Source organism: Dermacentor silvarum, chromosome 3 (genome assembly GCF_013339745.2).
Source record: "Dermacentor silvarum isolate Dsil-2018 chromosome 3, BIME_Dsil_1.4, whole genome shotgun sequence".
NCBI lineage: Eukaryota > Metazoa > Arthropoda > Arachnida > Ixodida > Ixodidae > Dermacentor > Dermacentor silvarum.
The window spans coordinates 169,531,654-169,551,975 of NC_051156.1; the positions used below are offsets into that span (position 1 = coordinate 169,531,654).

Genomic DNA, 20,322 nt, shown 5'->3' on the forward strand with positions numbered 1-20,322 from the left:
GTCCTTGCGTCCAAACACTGGCTCACATCCCCACTACGGGGGATTGGCCAAGAATCACGCGGTTTCAAGTGTTTTTATTCGGATTATAACAAAACCTAAATTTGCATAACAGAGCGTGGGTTAAAGAAAAATAAATAGTACTTTTTTTTTTCCAACTTCTAAAATTTAACACAGGCACCTTATAATAAAGGAATGGATGAAGACCTCAATTCTTCTTCCTACAGCCCAAAGCATCAACAATTTTCTTGAGCTACCTCCAGATACCTCATGCGGGGAAACTAGCACGTTAGATCACATGCTCTGGCGGTGTGCCCGGTCACACTCTACAGTCGATAACAACTCGGCCAGGTGGGATGCGGCCCTCCGCAGCCCTCTTCTGGCCGACCAACTCTGGGCTGTCCAGCAGGCCCACGATGCGGCCGAGAGGCTTGGCCTTCCTGGTCACTGCGTGGGAGCGGCCCGCTACGTGTTGAGCCACGCTCTGCAAGACCTCAATAAAGTTTTTCATACCATACCATACCATACCATACCATACCATACCATACCATACTTCCAGGCGCCCGATTCCTTGCCTATACACCTTAGTGGGTACGAGACACAAAAGAAAGCAATCAATATCATCATCAAGAACACAATTAGGTGGAACTTGAAGCGACCGTGATCGGGCGTTAGCAAATTTTTGTGTCGATTTACAACAAGCTGGTGCTGTCATGTGCGAAATAAAGGACGTATTTGCTTATTGCATTGCATGTCATCACACGCATGACGTCAACATATAGCAAGCACCCTGTATATATAATGTAAATAATGGTATCTACATTAATATAACATCGCATAACGTCAACACATTTAGCATTAACACAAACATCTACACCAAAGAAGGTTCGCGTCCCCCAATTCCCAATTTTTGGTGTTGTCGCCTCAAATCATGGTTCGTACCCACGAGGGGGATTGGCCACACTGTATGAATTGAAACGTACGTACACCAAACAACTTACGACAAAGGGTAAAGGCAAGCTTTCAAAACAAAGCATTAGACAACTAAATGATAACACAAATTTAGAGAGGACCTATAATTAAGAAAATAAGAATAAAAGCGTCCCACGGTCGGTACCCTAGCAGCGTAACCTTCCGGACGCTTCGATGAACTTGTGCAAAGCAGTAATCATTGACCCATGGCTTGTGCCTAATTGACAGGCCCCAAAGAACAAAATGCTTGGTGTTGTAAGAGCTAAACCCAGATTACCAGATGGAAATATGAGGAACATTCTCGGAGGGAGGAAAAGCGGCGGCAAGAAAGAAAGAAATGGTCAATAGTTTCTGCTTCATTACAAAAAGAGCAGAGGTTAGTTTTGGATAAACCAGATCTATGAAGTTAAAATTTCAGGCGGGGCACTATACAGCTGAAGCTTGATAACGTAATGTCGGTCTTCGCAGGTGTCCTCCTTGTTTACAGTCTAGACAAATATCGTGAAATAGAATGTATTCCAGAGGAAGGCAGAGGGGGTGGACTGAGGAGTGCACTCGCTCTATTACTAGTAATGTTTTCTACTTAAAAAGAATCGTATGGTGATGTCTCATTACAAATATCTTCACTCTCCCTCATACCGTGGGTGCGTGCCTTCGCTATGAACGAACAAGGAAGAGACAAAATCTGCGTGTTGTATATTTCTTGTCAAAATTATGAGATAGAGCAAACAGAAACGCGCATATGTACGTGTTCCGCGCGGACGGTGGTTACAATAAACCGTTGCAAACTATGAATGTGCTGATAGCAGGAGCTTTGCCGGATTCCTTGGTATAGCCTACCAGACTATACATGCTCGTACGCTAGCACAGGTGCGTTCTGTGGCACTGCGAAAATATTTTAGAGCTGTACAGAAAAGCTCTCGTTCTAGCAACACAGCCTGTAGTGCAAGCAAACTGCAACCCCACGCGTCGCCCTCGGTCGAACGAGGCTCAACAATGGCACGCATGCAAACAATGCCTGTCGCCCTTAGCGAAACGAACTACAAGCACTATTTCTGTTGCCGCAAGAGTAGAACGGGTATGCTACTCTCTCTCAGAATGACAGAGTATAAAGAACATTTCACTCTCTCGCTGCGGACAGACGGAGCAATGCATTTCACTTCTCCGGACATTTTGCGAGAGTAAAAAATGCCTTGACGAGTAAATCGCCCCCTTTACTCCTGCAATACTCTCCCTAGTTTTTAGAGTGTAGTTAATTAAACGAAGCTTACATTGCGCGAATGATAGAATTCGGAAGGAGTCGCCTTACCTCTTGTATAGTAAGTGGTTGGGCGACGCAGCCGAGGAGCAGCGCTAGCATGGAAAATATAGTACCCCAACGAGCCCTGCTCTTTAATTATGACCTCTTTCAGCCGGCAAGGAGGCCTTCGCACCGCGGAGAACCGTCCCAAAGCAGCTTTGGGCCTACCCAAAAGCTCAAAATTCTTTGTTCGCCTTTTTCATCCTTTTGTACGCCTGGCCGATTGAAGAGATGACGTGGTGGCATTCCATATTCCGCAGTTTTTGTTGTAGTAAAAGTCAGAATTTCCCCTTACGCCCTTCCGTCTTCAACTTGCGATCTTTGCACGCAATTGTAATAGAAAATACAAAGAAAAAAGGTACAGTGGCAGTTTTGTCTGTAGGTTTCTGCCAGACTACATGGCAGCATGCAGCGAGCACCGTATACGTGAAATGAACAAAGTGGAAAGTGGAGCTTTACGGCACCGTCAATAAACAAAATGCTATCCCATCTCTGTCCTTTTAGCTGCACCACTGAGAAGGATAACATTTTCGTTACTGACGGTGCAACAAAACTCCACTTTGTTCATTTCATGGTGCTCACTGCTGCCCCTTTCTGAGTTTTTGTGCGAGTGGATGCTTATGTGCGTTATTTTATTTCCTCTCGGGTTTATTGATCTCTTGTTATATATGTAGTTGACATTCGGATGGTAATTCGAACATACGAGAAAACATAATTCTGTTTCGAGGAAACTCAATGATAAAGCCTGGACAAATATTCACGTGAATGCCAAAAAAGGCCCATGTGCGATATCCTTGGGGCATCCATGGTACGATATACGAAACAGGTCTGTGTGCTATGACCAGAAAAAAAAAATTGGTTTGAGACTCACGTAGTAAATATCGTGTGCATATCAGGTTGAGATAATGAGCGAGGTACAACGCATGGAAATGTTCCTTGAGACGTTCGGGGTAGGATGTCCGAAACTGGACGTCCGGCGGACGTCCTATTTGTCTGCGAAACGGTGCTACAGTACACTGTAACGGTGCACCTACATTTGGACTAGAGTGTAATTTGGACATACGATTCGGATGTCGAAGTGTTTTCAGCAGGACGTGCCCGCTTAGGAATCCTCAGCTAGGAATCGAAATCGAACAGGCAATGTTAGAGCCCATTGTATTATTATAATTGGTAGTAAATGTATTTCTAGCTTTATTTCGTGCTTGAAGGTATGAAATTTAGGATGCGAAAATGGCAAGAAATGCAGGCATCTTCACGGCAGTTAGACAAATTTATGAACTGCACAGCGCCATCGATATCAACTCGAATGAGCGCGCTTTCTGGATGCGGCTGCTAGGCTGCTAGCCTGAAAGTTCGTGTTTACCGGATATTACTTTGAGCGCAATCGGTGTCTCCGCAATGGTTTCGTGTTCTTCTATAGAAATCTTTATGCGATTGTGATTTGACATATGGACATGAACGGTGCCGACTCTTACGCGAAGAACGATGAAAGCGACGCGCAGTCATTTGCGTTCAAGTTGCAGCTGATGAACATCGGCGAGTTTGGTAGTGAGGAGTTATCCCTTGATGCTGTCCGGAAACTTCACCGTCAAGTGCAGTACGCCAGAGTGCCCGGCGTGTGAGTGCCGTTGCAACTTTCTGTGTTGTTTATACAACCATATTTTCCTTCCAGAAGCCGTTATTTGTGCGACATACAACGTCTCAAGGAGAGTCGACATATGTAGAGTAAGCTCTCCGTATGGTTTATCGGTGCAGTCAAGTAATTTTGCTTTGGCGTATCACGCGATCGAGCATCTTATGTAGGCATGTATGTGTAAGCTAACTGTTCGTTCTATAGCTGGAAGGCTGGTTAACATGCTTATAATCCCGCTGAAAATAAACGTACTGGCGTAAGTTAACGGAAACGATGCATAATCTATACTTTCTCAACGATAACTTGTATTTGTTTATATGTCCTTACATTCTGATCACATCTGTGAATATATGCACGCGACCGATTTAAGAAATGGTGACGCCGGTGAAAATTGACCTAAAATATTTAGCCGTTTCGTACTTCGTTGCCGTCTAGAGATTCTAGCTGCATACGAAGGGGAATGTGCTCATAGATTGTTTAGTCTACCAAGTGTATGCATCATGGAAGCACCTTGACCTGGGAATAAACACGCTAGATGTTTGTGTTACATGAATTCGTTTATCAACAAGAAGCAAACAAGATGACAAATATATTTTTCCCTCCTGTTTCAACGTAAACCTCTGAAGAAAGAAATTGCAAACAAGATTGTGCACGTTAAGCCGGTAGGGCAGTAAGTTTCAAGAAATTGACAACTGTACTCTATGAGAATACCAAGCTGTGGGAATAGCACTTCTGTCAATCGTAATTCATCTTTGCTTGTGAATCATCACACACTCATACCAGCATAACAGAAACTTATTCCACCATACTTTTCTTTGGAGAGCCTTGTTTTCATTTCATCAGTCTGATGTTGCTTGCTGCACATTACACATTAGTCACTAGTCTATATAACTAGATACTCGAGAATCCGTGGCTTATACGTGAGTATTACTGAACACCTTTATTATTATTATTATTTGTCAAATGATATGCTTATGCTATTCAGCCTCTGCATTATTTGCAATGCTTATCATGATATATCCATACTGCTGGCTCTGAACATGGTTCTGGGCGTACTGAATGCATGCATCTAAGCAACCTGATCTCAGAAACATTCGTAACATGATAAATACTGAATGATATGTGATGAAGAGGACATGATGCATATGTACAGCGAAAAAACCTGGTTTTTAATCTATCCACTGTATTTCTTGGTCCAGTATTTCTGCACCTTGTGAGAGCTTGCTGTTGAATCATTTTGCTGAGAAAGGAAACAGCCATGTGGACAGCTTGGATGGTAAGGCTTATGTTCATTTATGAAAAATACCATGGTGACACTCCACCTTTAGTACCTAATGCACAGTCATTTTGCACTTAGGCCTCAACAACTTCTCGAGTGCTGTTACCCACTCTGCACAGACCTCAAAAAACTGTAAGTATTCTTTTATCACTATTATTGTACAGGCTTACTTTTCTTCTTTTTTTCCCACAAAGGGGCTTCTTTTGATCAGCTGTTTTGCAACCACAATAAAGGTTTCACTGGATTTTATATAATGCACACACCAGCTGCTGGCAGTACCCAATAGCAAGCATTGGCAGTAAAAATGTTACTTTGCAGACTTTTGTTGCAAGTCGGATGGTCAGCATTTATGAACTTATAATATGATTGACTTCTGTTGATTATGCTTTCATGGTTCATGCAAATTTGATTTGTTTGAATAATGCAATGTTGAAATTAAAGGAATAGATTGCAATGTGCAGTGACTTCTGAAAATGATTGAATCAAAACTTTAGTTTAATTCACCAGCGTTGAGTTAGTGGAAGTCATGTGTAAAGGGCTTGTAACTTTCCTTACTAAGAAAACAAATGAAAATATTTTTTGCAAGAAACAATATCTAGATGAGATTATGCGTTAAATTTAGTCCTGAAGTTGTATCAAGTTTGCACCATACACTGGGCAGTATCATTAAGTGTGAGGTCATTTTACTAGGTTTTTTGGAGTGATTGATAAGGTTTCAAACAGGCGTGCTTTGGAAAGCGATTTAAACGAGACAACAGTTGATGCGTGAAAATAACCAGAGTCTATCCAAATTTCAGTCATTATGCTACGAATTCTTGTTTTCACTGTTATACAGAGGTCCGTTAACCGCTAGCTGAATGATGAACTTCCACAATTTCTTTTTTTGGGGGAGATCTCGACGGGTATGACTCTAGGGGTCTAGGCACGAAAAAACATGTCTCCCACCCTCATTTTATACAATGTTCTTGTTTTCCTCAAGGGTACATGTTAAAATTTTCAATGAAGCCACTTTCAGTTACTTCAAAATGATTCCAGAGCCTTTGATCATTGTCATTGAAGAGACGTTGCAACACATGGGGGCTAAAGTTCACTAAAACATAACCGCATGTAGTTTGGGAATCAGGGAATTCGTGTAATGCAGTTTTTCGTATTTCCACTCGTCATCTGTTGTCCTTTGTGCAGTACTTTCTGAATAACACTAGCGTGAAACCTATGGTAATTTTGAATATCCACGTATAACAAGAATTTCTTAATGCGTTACAGATGCTGACCAGTGGCACTCGCAGCTTGTGAATTTAAGTGATGAGGAGCTTTTAGGATTCCTGCCCCACAGCCTCAGCAATGACCAACCTGTGAGAATTGCCATCAATTCTGGTTTCATCAATGTTTCTAGGAGTGCTGCACATTTTCTAGCAACACTGGCTGCTATTTGCAGAGGCCCTTTGAGTGGGTCTAAACATTTGTTATTTTATACTGTATTCTGATATTCTGGCTCAATCCTATCATGTCGTTTCGTCATAAAGTTGTCTTTAATGCGATACTATAAGCAAAAGAAAAAAGTTATGTTAAAGCCAAGAGTTTTCTGCTGTAAATTAACACACGTGTCACAATTTCTCGTTGCTTTTGTTTTCATTATTTCAGGGAAGGGGTGATGCCAGAGATGAATATGAAGTATTTATCGAAATGATGAACCGAAAGCCCCTTGCACCGAAAAGGTCAGGCAGCATGCTGGGCAGGTGCGAGCCTTCCAGACCTTTGAGAGAAGTGCAAGCGGTCAACACAGCGGAGTTGCCACTGAGAAACAAACCGTTGAATGGCACAGCTCCATTTTCAAATTTTTCTGCTGAAAGTTCCGGACGAAATGTCGGGGAATCTCGGTACAAGAGCAGTGTTCATCAGGAGGGAAAACCAAGCCCACGAGGTGTGTGCGTGAACAAAAGTGTCTTTTCTGTTTTCCTAGCGAGTGCTAAGTTTGATATTCTAAAAGAAAATCTTTGTGGCAGCACCACTAGATTGTGCAGCATAAAGTATCCATTTGACCTCTCCTGTGATTGAAGTGATGGTAGACATTGCAAAACAGTTGAGCTTTGCATGAAAATTTACCTTGGTCTACCAGATCTTTCATTATCTAACATGGTCTGGTTCGTGCCTCTTCAGCACGCCCTGCTGCACTAATTCAGTTTTGAAACAGCACTTTTGCTTCCCCCGATATTTTTTTTTTATCCCCACAGTTACCATCTGTCTGGCAGATGGTATAGCCAGGTGTTGTATTGGTGTATACATTGATTCCTTTATTGCCTTAATTAACTGTGGCATCAACTGTAACCACGCCCTTGCCCCCATCTGCATTATTAGCAATATCGCTGCCTTCTTTTAACAAAGCTCTGACAGAAATCTGTAGCTCTTCCTTGCTGCGATGGCTGTAGGCTTTGAGAGTGCAAAAACAAGCGAAATAAGACTTGCCTCCCAGGGGAGATCTTTAATGCTTCCGTGCAGGTTTCTGTGACCTTGCTTCAGCTATTTGTTCTTCACTACTTTTTTCTTTTTCTCTCCCAAATTGAATTTATTCCCTGTCAGATGTAATTTAGTGGCCAATTTTTGCAGTTTCAGCTGTGGTCAGACGAATAGGGTGTCGTCATTGGTTCGAGAATTCTTTGTAATTCACATGTTGACATGCCTAGCATTGATTCCCCTGTTTTCTATAGGAAGCGTGCCATCCAGTGTTCCCACCTTTCTCACAGCCAGGGAGCAATTGGTAAGCACTGCCTTGTTTCTGAAATGTGGAAGCACCACTTAAAGTTGTTTACATTGTTGACTTTTTTATCTATGGGCTGATAGGCTTTTCCTGTACTCATGTACAATTTGTCTGCAGTATGAACTTTTGTGCAGTTTGTGTGAAATCGTTATTATTTTTGCAGCAATTTGAGCAGCAGCAGAAGACCAATGGAGGGCCGGCTCGTAGTTGTAGCACTAAAACCCTGGGAGGAAAGTGAGTCAACTTGTTTGCATGTTGCATGTGTGTGATAGTAATTTGAAGTGTACATTGAAATTCTATTTCAAAGAGTGCATGCAAAGTATCATGCAGATTGGCTGTGCTGCTGGCGTAACTAATTAATAATTGCAAGGCAGTTAACATATTATTTCTTGTGCACTCTGAAACAGAGCTGTCATCCTCAACAATTATAAGTGCATACATGGAGTTTAGTTCACTTTATGGGGGCTACAAAGTTTGAGAAGTACACACAGCCCACACTAAATTCAAGCTCCTCGTGAACATACTATGTCTTTTGAATTATCTGAAATTTATCATATGATTATGAACTTCAGCATGATTTATGGAACATATGAACAAGACAAGACTGTTGCCTAATAAATTACCAGATGTGCACACAAATCATATTTCTGTGCTTTCCTTTGAAAACAAAATCACATGTTTTTTCAACAGAACACACAACATCAAAAGTTCTGAAAGGAGCGCCAAGTTTGATATGTGACACTGATACAAAAAAAAAAAAAAAAAACTTACTGCCTTAATTCTGCTTTTTAAAGTGTAGTATAATATGTGTAAAACTTCTGCCATCCACAGAATGCAAAAGAAATAGAAAGGAACATGAAAATATTCATAGTATAGATTAGTAGTTGCATCTAGACTGGCCCTAAATGACCTTAGAAAGACATAATTTTTTTTTCTCATTACCTTTGAAAGGCACAGTGTCAAAGGAGTGCCCCCTTTAAGCATCATGAATCCATGATTATGCAGTTCTTGGTTCATCTGTGGAAGCAAGTACTTCACCTTTGAGGATTTCACGATCACGTAGTGGAAATTAAACTGCACATGACATATTTTCTTTAATGTGTAAGCAAGAAATAAGTTGTCTTGCATGTTTGAGCAAGCTGTAAAGGTCTCTAATATGTGCTTTATCTCATAACTGGCATAGCTTGACAATGATTCTGTCAATCGCATTCAACCGCTTGACCCACTCCAACAGCAACTCTTTTGACTGCATGAATTATTTCAGATAAAATCACGAAATTCAGTTTACTTAAAGACTGGAAGCTGATAGCATGATAGTTCCAGGCCATAACAATGCCATTTTATCATAATTCAATTCTCTTATTTCATTATATTCTTGACATTAACAGAAAGGAGTTTCATGAATGATCATAGTTTAATGTGCTATGATGATCTTATTGTTATGAGCATTTTATTTTTGGGTAGATCCCAAGTAATATCATTAAACTTAAAGTGGCTGATCATTTTAAGCAGTGTGTTGCTATAAGAGTGAGCAACAGTGTAGCACAACAATGCTGAAAAACCTTGCTTGCTCAGGAGGAGGTTCGGTGTTTAAATGTGTTAACAGGTGCTGGCTGCCATTAGTACGCATAAAACTGCATTACTTGGAACAGAAGCTCTGTCCAGATGCGAGTCATTTTTGTTTCGGTGTCTTTTTGTTGCAGGAGAACCCTGACCAGCAAATTTGTGCAGCCCTTGCTCCGATCAAATGGAAACAATGCCGCTAGCTCTCCTAGTGCATCCAGCGTTGAGAACGGCACCGGTTTGGAGGAGTGTGAGGCACTTAAAAATATAGACGCTAAGCTGATTGAGCTCGTCAAAAGTGAGGTGAGCAGACGTTCGGATCATGAATGCATAAAAGTTGCGGCCTTCAGACTGTTATGATCCTCTCTCCTTCCATGAAATTGCCATTTGTTTAAGTTCTGGAACATTTGGTAATGCATCCGAGCAGATTTGCATGCTGCCCAGAAAAGACATACATCCACCTGCGCTAATTAAGCTCCCCCTTTAGTTTTGAAGTGCATTTGCACATGAAACTTGCTGTGCTGTTCTTGCCATTCATTGCTGAGGATGGCATTCAAGCGGTGAATTTGCACCACAGGCGACAAAAGGTTTTAACAGGCCTCTTCCCAAATTAGGACAGTTTTAATGATCTGTCATTAATTAGGCCACACTGCACCGACCCGAGGGACAGGGCAATCAGGTTCAGGCAAGAGACCGAGAAATATATCGCAACCATAAATTCAATGACTGTGAACCTCCTTCTCCTTAAAACGTCTTTTTAAATATGTGTGCTTCTATTGTTACAGTAAATTCTAAATTCGAATCAGAAGTGGGCTAGCTGAGAGGTCACTGTGTGCTAACAATGTGGGACTTGAACAATACATTGCCTTATATATATTTAGTAGGTGTAAACTAATTGTGAACTTTATAAATCGGACTGGTATGTGTGAAATTCCAAGAGATAAATTTTATTGGTTTCATCTTACTGGATCATGAAACAGTAGACCTGATACGTACACTGGTAAAACTGATAGCCTGTGTTACTCTATTGGATTATGAAACAGACCTGTTACACTGATAAAACAGATAGCCACTGTTTGTCTATGAGACAATAGACCTGATACTCTGATAGCTTGTATTGGTCCATTAGCTTACAACTGTATTATGAGAGATGGAGCAGTGTGTGCCAAAGGGGTTGTTCTACAAAGTTCATCTTAAAGTGAACCTTTCTAGGTGAACCCTCCCAAGCTTTGCTGACCTTGGTTGCTGTTGCTGTCTTGCCAAATAGCTCACACATAGGATGGCACTTGTATAACGAATCATGGCCTCTATGTAGCCCCACTTGTACTACCCCTATAAATGTGCAGGAGGCCAGCTCTGTTCTCTACGAATTACGAAACGAAACAACAAACAGTACCTTAATATCCCCAGTGCAACAAATATACTGCTTAGAACACATAATTCCTTTATTAAAGCGAAGCCTTCTGTGCTTTCATTCTCAATGCCTAGCGGATCTGCTCGGTCGGCTTCTTGCTGAGAAATATATTACCAATGCAAGTTTATATCATGATCGCTACTTCTATTGCATCTATTGGCACCCATAAAGCATTTTATTTGTCTTGTAGAACATGGTAGTATTGCCCTGATAGAAGAAGCTACAGGACTGGCAGAAAGCTCTGTGGGACCTGTACGTTTTGCTGTTGGACCTATAATTCCTGTATAGTACCCACAGAAATTTCTATTGGAATTTTCCCTAGGGTAGTAAGCAGCGTAAAGGAGGAGTTGTACAAGGCAGCTTAATTCGAAATTCAGCTTAAAGAGCACAATAAAGAAGGTCTCCTTTAGAGAATGCACCATACCACATATACTATAACTGTGACTACAGGCTTAAGGTTTTCATCTCAAACTACTTCAGATAATGGACAATGGCCCAGGTGTTCACTGGGATGATATAGCAGGACTGGAGTTCGCCAAGCAGAGTGTCAAGGAAATGGTGGTTTGGCCAATGTTGAGACCGTGAGTACATCGCTTTGCATTTCTCCAATGCATAGATGAATCAGCCGTATAATGACAGCAGATTAAAGCTGCATCTGCGAGAAGACAGTAATGGTTAGGTTGTAGGGGACAGGAAATGAGGGAACATTCACTGCATGTAGAAATGGTACACGGCTGAACAAATAAGAAAGCTTTTGCCTGCTTCCTGTAGAAAGCATGGAAAACACTAGAAAGATTGAAACAGACTATGTATTGAGCTGCTGGTTGGTGTTCTTCAGTGACATCTTCACAGGTCTGAGGCAGCCTCCCAAGGGACTGCTTCTGTTTGGCCCTCCGGGCACCGGAAAGACACTGATAGGTATGTCTCATCAGTGTATTTATCTCTCATCACATTTCATGAGGTTGAGTAGCCGACACTAGCGAGAAACAAAAAGAACATAAGATTTTTGCATGGCGAGGTTGGGTTTTTTTTTTTAAGGTCATTTGGCATCACTGGCCAAGTCATGTTCTAAGCATTAGAGCAGCACAAGCATCGCACATGTGTGCATGTTGAGTTCTTGTTATCCACATAGGCTTTTCAATGTGGATGTTGGCCTCACCTCATACCACATGGCATATTTTACTGTTCTACTTACAGGAAAATGTATTGCCTCCCAGGCCGGAGCAACATTCTTCTGCATAAGTGCCTCTTCCCTGACATCAAAATGGGTACATTTTTCCACTTTCTCCTACACTTACTACAGCTGAATGCCTCCGCAACGAAATGACCTGTTTTATAATGAAGGATTCCATATGTCCAGGCTGAATTCTTATCTTTCGTATGTTTAGTGAATGTTTACACAGTAGAGGTCACTACGAGTTTTGCCTGCACAACAAAGGAGTTTAAACGGCCCCAATGACTGATTTGTTTCTTTACAAAAATGCATGTAGTGGGGGTTCCACTGAGCTGCAGTGTGCGTAGGGATCGACACTGCAACCAAGACTAAGCCCTTTGACAAGCGCTACTAGTGAAGTTTGATGACAAAATAAAATTTCATAAAGAATTAATTGTTAAAAATAAAAGGAAAAAAATAACAGCAACATTTGGTACAACGATCTTCACATTCCCACACTCGATGGCAGCACTAAGTATAACAAACTGTAGCGAGCTGTAGAAACTAGCAATGGGAACCAACACTGGCGAACTTTTTGAACAAGCTCAAGGACATCATTGAAGCCTGTGGGTGCAGCGTACCATTTTGCGTAAATCCATTTGAGAGCTCGTGGAATGAGATACTTTGTACCTGTACTTAGCGTCATTCCCGTCAAGCATGCCATCAGCCTTGATGCCATAAGGTGGGCTGCAGTCACATACTTCGTCAAACGAAGTGTGCGGAAGGAAATTTGCGGCTTCTTTCACTACGCATGCCTTGAATTCATCTTAAATATAGGTTTTCTTTTGCTGAACGTGCTCATTAGCCTGCTTTACTGCGAGAGGTGAAGTGCACCATACCCACAGCAAAAATGATCTATATGACAAAGGATTTTGGAGGTCCCAAGATCTTTATCACAAAGATGTTTGACTGCACATGTGTTGCATAACACCACCATGTTTTGACTGGCATGTTTCGACAATGACTACAAATCTGCACATGACCGTTGATTCTCGGGTTAAGCCTTGCTGTTTCATGATATGCCAGTGCATTAATGCAAGTGTGAAAGCACAGTCTTTCAAGACATATTGCCACGTCTTTTGCCCAGTGAGAGTCATCATTCACTTTCATAGAGTTATCAAGTGGTTAACTTATCACTCTCGCCAAAGACGTGCTTGCTGTAGTTAAACCTTCATGAATGTTTTCTTCACTTCGAAATAAGGATGGGCGTATTATATAATCAAACTGTAGCCGTACGTGGCATAAACACTTGTACATTCTTAACTTGTCACGACCACTGCCAACTGCTCTGAAGTAGGTCATGATGCTTGTAGAAATAGTAGATAGTGGGCAGACTTGAGCAGTGTTATTTGCCTTGACACTGCAGACCACATTCACTGCTGTATAGGTATTCGCCTCTTGGGCACAAGTTTGCCCAATAAACCATCTGATTCTTTGAAGTCATTACTTGTTTGTGTACACAATCACTGCCTTATGACATCTGGTGGAAGTACCAGGTAACAATGGTGATGTGCTGGGTAGTAGTAGTGATGCACAAATTGGGCATGGTTCGTATTAAAGAATGGGGTTCAGATTCAGTGAGATTAAAAACAGATGTGTCTTCATTATCTAGTCAATAATCTTCTGTAACACTGCATACAGTTATTTATTCAATAAATAAGAAAGCACTTTAAGAATGAGGCCATTGCCTCCATGCCAAGTGTGTGTGTGTGAACGCCCTTTGTGAATGAGTAATATACACAGTGACAGTCCAGAAAACTCAGCTATGAAGACAAAAATGCATTTCTTCATAGTTCCGACAACTTTTTCTGGAGTTGTTACTTTCTCCCCCCCCCCCCCCCCCCCCAGGGATAAGTCCAGTAGGCCTAAAAGATAGCATTTATCTGCATTTAGTAATGGACTAGTAGAGTGTGTAATGATTTTCACATAACAACTGAGAGCACTTAGAAAATGCTGTAAACTATCCTATCAAATGTTTAATGGATGATTAGGAGTAGACGTTGAACAGGTGATTAAGACCTCTAATCAAAGCGTAGTTTGTGCCGAATCACACTCACTGCTAAAAGTGCATTGGTACAGTAACGTTAGTTCTGTGGCTAACTGCTACAGGAATGAGTAGTGAAATCCAACTTCCAGATTTCTCAGTTGACCATCTGTCTACCTCTCCATCTGCACAGGTTGGGGAAGGAGAGAAGATGGTGCGAGCACTGTTTGCCGTAGCAAGGAGTTGCCAGCCCGCTGTAGTATTCATAGACGAGATTGACTCCCTTCTCTCACAACGCTCTGAAACAGAGCACGAGTCCTCGCGGCGCATCAAGACGGAGTTCCTCGTGCAGTTGGTAAGATATCATTTGCGTGAAAAACAGCATTCAAGAGCAGCTATACGCACAGTTGGAACAAATAGCATGCAGAAAAGCAATAACTTGATTACTCCCTGTGACATGACCTGCTCCCTTATTCCGCCATCTCTATGTGTACCGTAGGATGGAGCCAGTACGAAAGGAGATGAGCGGCTTCTCATCGTGGGGGCCACAAACAGGTAAGCATCTCTTTAATCTTAAGTGCTGTGTGTCAAAGGTTATTGTCAAGTTGCATGCCTGTTGATTTGAACTGGAGCTGATTATAAATACAGGGGTGAGAAACCGTCAAGCTGCCCTTTTTCTTTTCACCCCTCCATGTAGTACATAGATACCTGATACATGAATAAACAATTTAATATGTAATTTGCTAACTTTGATGTGGCAACACTGGCATATGATGAAGCTTGTTGGCAGTGCAAGTTCTTATACTCTTCTTGCTAACAAATTGGTGAAGTACCCTTACATCGTTGCATTGATATTTTAACCTCCGCTGCTACTGCATCTATTTTATGCAAGGTGTTTTAAGTGTGCTGCTAAGATAATGAGTGAACATTAAGCGCTTTTCAGCCATGTTCTGAGCCAATTTGATGTCTGCAGTCATGTCTCGTCTTCATCAGGGGTGTTATACCAACGATCTCATGTCCTTGAGCCCGCTAATTCAAGTGTACATTTTACAAATACAGAGCGCATTGTTTTTTATTGTTTCATACAAATACTAACTGGCATATAATCGTTCATGTCGCAAGCACATTGGCCGTGTTGCTAGTATACGGTATGCCATTAACACCATTAGAGAATTTAAACTAACTGCACGTAAATGAATGTGTCTTTGTTTCGATTGCAGCACTAAGGAACTTTTTTTTTTTTTTTGTCACAGATTAAGTGATCTGGCAGTGCTGCAAGTACTATCTCATGCACAAGACTTCCCCACCTGAGCCTACCTTAACGACATGTGAGCACACCACACTGCGCAAATTTGTTTTATGCGAAAGCATTATATATGCCCCATTACTCGAAAATCTGTCGGCGTGACCAAAAGATGGTACCAAAAATGGCAGACGCCACAGAGTAAAAACACATTTAAAAAGTACTCGGATTGGTGTCACATTTCTCAGGGAGGTTCCTATAAACAAAATAAATTAATGGCTTTGAAAAGGAAATTTGGTACATTTCTGTCTGGGTGGGAATCAAACCTGGGCCTCCGTCTGCTGTGCTAGACGAGCACACTTCCCCGACGCCGTGGTTCTGGCTTACTAAAGGTGTGCCTAGTGCGTGCATTCATGACTCATTCATGACGTTCTGAGGTCTACACATGGTATAATGCTTTCGCATTCCCACACGTAAGCAGTTTTAGGTGTTCTTGCAGTATTTTTTGTTTTTTCTGTTTGTTCAGAGGTTAGGAAAATTTTATTGTACTTGGCAAGTGACACCATTACACATACATTGCATTATGTTACTTACTGCTGTAATGTTGGAAGTCTAAACACAAAAACCATATTCAGCCTACATTTACAAAATAAAGGAAACATTGCAATGAACATAGTGTGCTAGAGAGGTGAACCAGTACTATCATGAGTACTTCCGAGATTGTGGCGATTAAACTTGGCATCTTTGCATGTCCCTGATAAGAACAGTACCTGCCTTGTCAAGTAAATGTTTCTCTTTTGGCTGTGTAATTCTGCAAATTTCTTGGCGCTGTGTGAAAGTGCACAACTCTCTCCCGCCATCAAACACATTAGTCATCCTGCAGAACACATCAGTGTGTTAGGAAGCAGATGGCCGCAAGCAGTGCGTCGTTTTCGCGTGCAGGCCTAAGGAGCTTGACGAGGCAGCCAGGCGGCGCCTGGCAAAGCGTTTGTACATTCCTCTGCCCGAAAAAGCAGCCCGGCGGCAGATGGTGTGTCGCCTCCTGGCTCAGGTGAAGCACTGCCTCAGTGACGAGGACACTGACACCGTGGCATCGCTGACCCAGGGCTATTCAGGGGCAGACATGGCCCAGCTCTGCAAGGAGGCTGCCTTGGGGCCCATCCGGAGCCTCAGCTTCGAGACCCTTCAGCACATCACAGAACAGCAGGCAAGGGCTCTCCACTTCATGGTTGTATGCTACAGTCAAACCTGGTTATAACGAACACGGATTGAAGGAATTTCGCTATATATAGTCGAACCTCGATATAACGAAGTTGTACTTGCAGCGAAAAACTTCGTTATATCGCAAACTTCGTTAATTCGAGGTTTCGTTAATTCAATGGAACTAAAATCGGGAAATAAAAATAATTAATTACATCGCGAATTTCGGTGAATCAAGGTTCGTTATACAGTCGAACGCAGATATATCGAACCAGAAGGGGATCACAAAAAGTTTGATATATAAGTAATTCGATATGTAAAATAAAAATGTTATAAAAAAACGTCAAGGGGATTTTACTGCTGTTCGTTATACACAATAATTCGTTATATGTGGGTTTGATATATCCGGGTTGGTCTGCTGTTTTTTTTTTTCTTTTTTGTTCAAGTACCCTAAAAGCCCGAAGGCATTACATAGGGGGAACAAAACAATGAATAAAACAGAGTAGCACAACTTCTTAACATACACAACTAAGCATAAAAACAAACTACACAATGAAGCGAAGATTGAGTTGCAACATAACTTATGTGACATATGATCAATAAATGTTGAAATATTAAGTATAACAGGAATTCCAAACACTTCAGACATAATTTACAAATGCGTCATAACCAGAAATACATGCGATGCTACAACCAAAAGCACAACTACAAAAAAAAAAAAAAAATGGTACAGCGACAATGATGTATTGCAATCGATCTGCAATGTGTCAGGAAGATGATAAAACTTTAGTATGTAAAGTTTTAGAGATGTAAAGTATTATTACAGTTTTAAAGTTTTAAAGATGTAAAAGTATTATTTACAGACACAGTTCATAGGTTAAAAAAGTGTGTCAGACTGTTTACAAATCCTCTATGATCAGTAATAGCTGCGATGTCAGCCGGAAGCCGATTCCACTGACAGATGGCAAGAAGTAGCGGTGAGTGAAAGAACAGATTAGTTCGGGCGAAGATAGGCTCCACTTTAATCTGATGATCATGTCGTGAGGACACACAATGAGTTGGTCTGATGTGAAGCGTATCGCGTGATGACTGATTGTGCTAAAGCTTGTGAAAAAATGACAGGCGCGTGACCAGTCTACGTTTTTCTAGAAGAGATGGCCGGATCCACCCAAACAAAAATGCCGGATCCAACCCACACGTAGGAATTAGTTAATCTTTGTTCACTTCTGTGTAGCTCAACGCTCCTTGCTTAATGCTCGCACTGGTCCCATTCTGTTCAATTCACTTCTTTTAGACTTGGCTGCTTTTGAAGCCGACTTCTTCACTTTTCTGTAGCCAATGTGATTAATTTTCTGTTGCCGACTTCTTTACATTTTGCGTCTTGTTCTGCTTGTCTAGTCGGGCTCCTACCTAGTGGCACATACCTATTCCAGGGGATTGGCCAAGAATGTTCACCTGTCACCCCCCCCTCCAAATGAAGTATTTGTGAATAAAATGTCCCTTACAGTATTCTGGTACAGTCAGTTTCATAAGCTAGCTGGCTATAGGGAGTTTACTAGCTGCAAGCGTGGCCTCATTGCCTGTGGTGAAGAGGGTCACGTGACCACCTGTAAGAAATTTAGTTCTAATACTAAAGGCTCTGGAAAAGCCTAACCGTTACCTTGAAGAGCAAAGCATTGCCACAAATTAGCAAGAACAAGATTGTTTGCAAATGATCTTACAATGTGAAGGATCACAGGTCTGAGAGGCCCAGTTTAGCATTGAATGCTGTAAATGTTGCGATCAAAGCAGATGAAAGGGTCATCGTAGTAGTCCCGAATAACTTTAATGGGATCTTCGGTGGTCATTTTCAACCACTCCAGAGCACTCTGGAAAATGTGACCCCATGTTTGGCTGGTTGAAAAAAGAAGCACTTACAATGTGATAGGCTGGTTCCGTACACACAGTCGGCTTGAGTTGAGAGCGCTTGGAAGCACTTGCGCTGTTGCATCTGATCAGCTTTGAGATCTGGCCAAGGTATAGTCACACGATGTTCACATCTGCAGCAACTATTGTGATTGCATAACAGAGCGCTCACTTTGATTTGAAAAAGCCCTTTCTACTCGTACTCCGTAGTGACAGCAAGAACTAGTATATGGCAAATTATGCCTTTGTGTAAAAAGGCCATGACACCAAATTTTGGAGCTTGAATTAAGCCGTACACATTCCACAGCAAGCTGGCAAAATTTGAGTGTATATTCAGTGCAGCAGGAAATTTGTATTTTAATTTCTTTATGTTACAGCCGTAAAGCAGTGCGGCAGCACTGAGTGGTGATAAAATGAATTGGCATTCCTGTAAACCGCTCCCACAGGAGCAAAAGTCAATCTCGAAGGCCATGCTTTTGTGTGCTACAAACACCGGAAGTATTGCAGGAGCTAGAAGTATGTCATGGCTGCCATGCATGGTTCTGTTTTTGCTTGTGCTTCTCGACAGTGTACTGCTGCACTTATCACACAAATGAAAGAATTGCGGGCACAATTAAATGACGACATTGTTGCTGCGCCATTCGGGCCGAAAAGGTGCGGAGCATGACGCCCAAGGTGGCCTCGAACTGGTTCAAAGCATAAGACACAGTGGTAGCCCCGCATTTCACAATGTCACAGAGCGGTCGCTTCTGGTGGGGTTGGCTTAGAAGCAGCAATTTCAAATTTAAATTTAGAGTTAAAATGTGCACTGAAGCCGTTTTCTTTTGCGTGTTTGTATAACCGTAATGGGACGTCTACTCTTAATTACAATGATAAACTGAGAACAGTAGGACGGCCGTGTCATAGCCCCTCTAAGTCTTATCTCATACCGAGGACAAAGTATTGATATCTCATACTTGTAGCAGAAAGTAGTGCAAAAATAGACACAATCACACGGAAGGGTGTACGTCTTCACACTGGGCCATGAAAAGGATCAGCTGTTTGTTTTGAAAGTGTCAGGCCTAAGTGCCACCGAGCCACGAAAGCATTTTGATTTTCGACTGTCAGGTGGCATCACAACATTTAGTGTTAGCGAAGTGGAACACTCTAATAAAAAATTTTTCACTGCATCATTAATTTACTTCTACACTCCAATGGTATGCCAAAACGTTGACATCATGGCATGTCTACAGCAGTTCCGGGAAGAGGCGATTGGGGCGTATTGCAGCAAAAAGCTATAACAATTTAATAGTGTTGTAGTTGTCTGTGCATTATGCATAAGCTTTCTTGCGAAATGGTGATATGTACAAACAACGGTGCAGTAGTCGCACAAATTGTGGAAGTTGTTTAAGTCTCCACACGTTGCTTGGGTGCGCTGAAGCGTGTTCAGCTGAGACACTCTGCCATCAGCTCGGGTCAAAATTTGGGCAGAATCAGGCAGCTCCAAAGCAGAGGACTTGCTGAAGATATAAGTTAGTCTGTGCCAGTTGTAACATGCTCAGAGAGGACACTTTTCTCAACACATTTCTAGGTTCGTCCAGTGGCATTCAAAGACTTTGAAGAAGCGCTGTGTCAAGTGAGAGCTAGCGTGTCCCAAGACGACCTCCACGGTTACGTCGAGTGGAACTCAATGTACGGCAGCACACCAGCAGTTCCAGTGACCGACTAGACTGTGTGCACAAGTGACATCAGTTATTTTAAGTTGGCAATTGTTTTTGTCTGTACATAAATATATACAAATAAAGACAGGATGTTCCTGCTTCTAGCATGGCCGAATTCATGGGCCTACCACATATGAAGTGGGTGGCAATGTTCGAATGTTTTA

At 41.8% G+C, this 20,322-nt stretch overlaps 1 protein-coding gene across 1 annotated transcript; it reads left to right on the forward strand.

The window, feature by feature from the left end:
• The first annotated feature begins 3,581 nt into the window (after positions 1-3,581).
• On the forward strand, positions 3,582-20,254 carry LOC119446056 (fidgetin-like protein 1). Its single transcript, XM_037710380.2, has 15 exons — positions 3,582-3,887; positions 5,102-5,178; positions 5,260-5,313; positions 6,445-6,533; positions 6,823-7,102; positions 7,887-7,936; positions 8,100-8,170; positions 9,640-9,802; positions 11,394-11,494; positions 11,752-11,831; positions 12,111-12,181; positions 14,304-14,465; positions 14,610-14,665; positions 16,296-16,560; positions 20,029-20,254. Exons 1-15 carry the CDS (start codon positions 3,718-3,720, stop codon positions 20,164-20,166), a joined length of 1,827 nt encoding a protein of 608 aa, XP_037566308.1. The 5' UTR covers positions 3,582-3,717; the 3' UTR covers positions 20,167-20,254.
• The last annotated feature ends 68 nt before the right edge of the window (positions 20,255-20,322 follow it).

Excerpts from the sequence above, each read along its gene's own strand:
- LOC119446056 (XM_037710380.2), top strand. The coding sequence starts at position 3,718 with ATGGACATGAACGGTGCCGACTCTTACGCGAAGAACGATGAAAGCGAC. Across the intron at positions 11,832-12,110 it reads CACCGGAAAGACACTGATAG|GAAAATGTATTGCCTCCCAG; the intron begins GTATGTCTCATC and ends TTCTACTTACAG. Across the intron at positions 12,182-14,303 it reads CTTCCCTGACATCAAAATGG|GTTGGGGAAGGAGAGAAGAT; the intron begins GTACATTTTTCC and ends CCATCTGCACAG.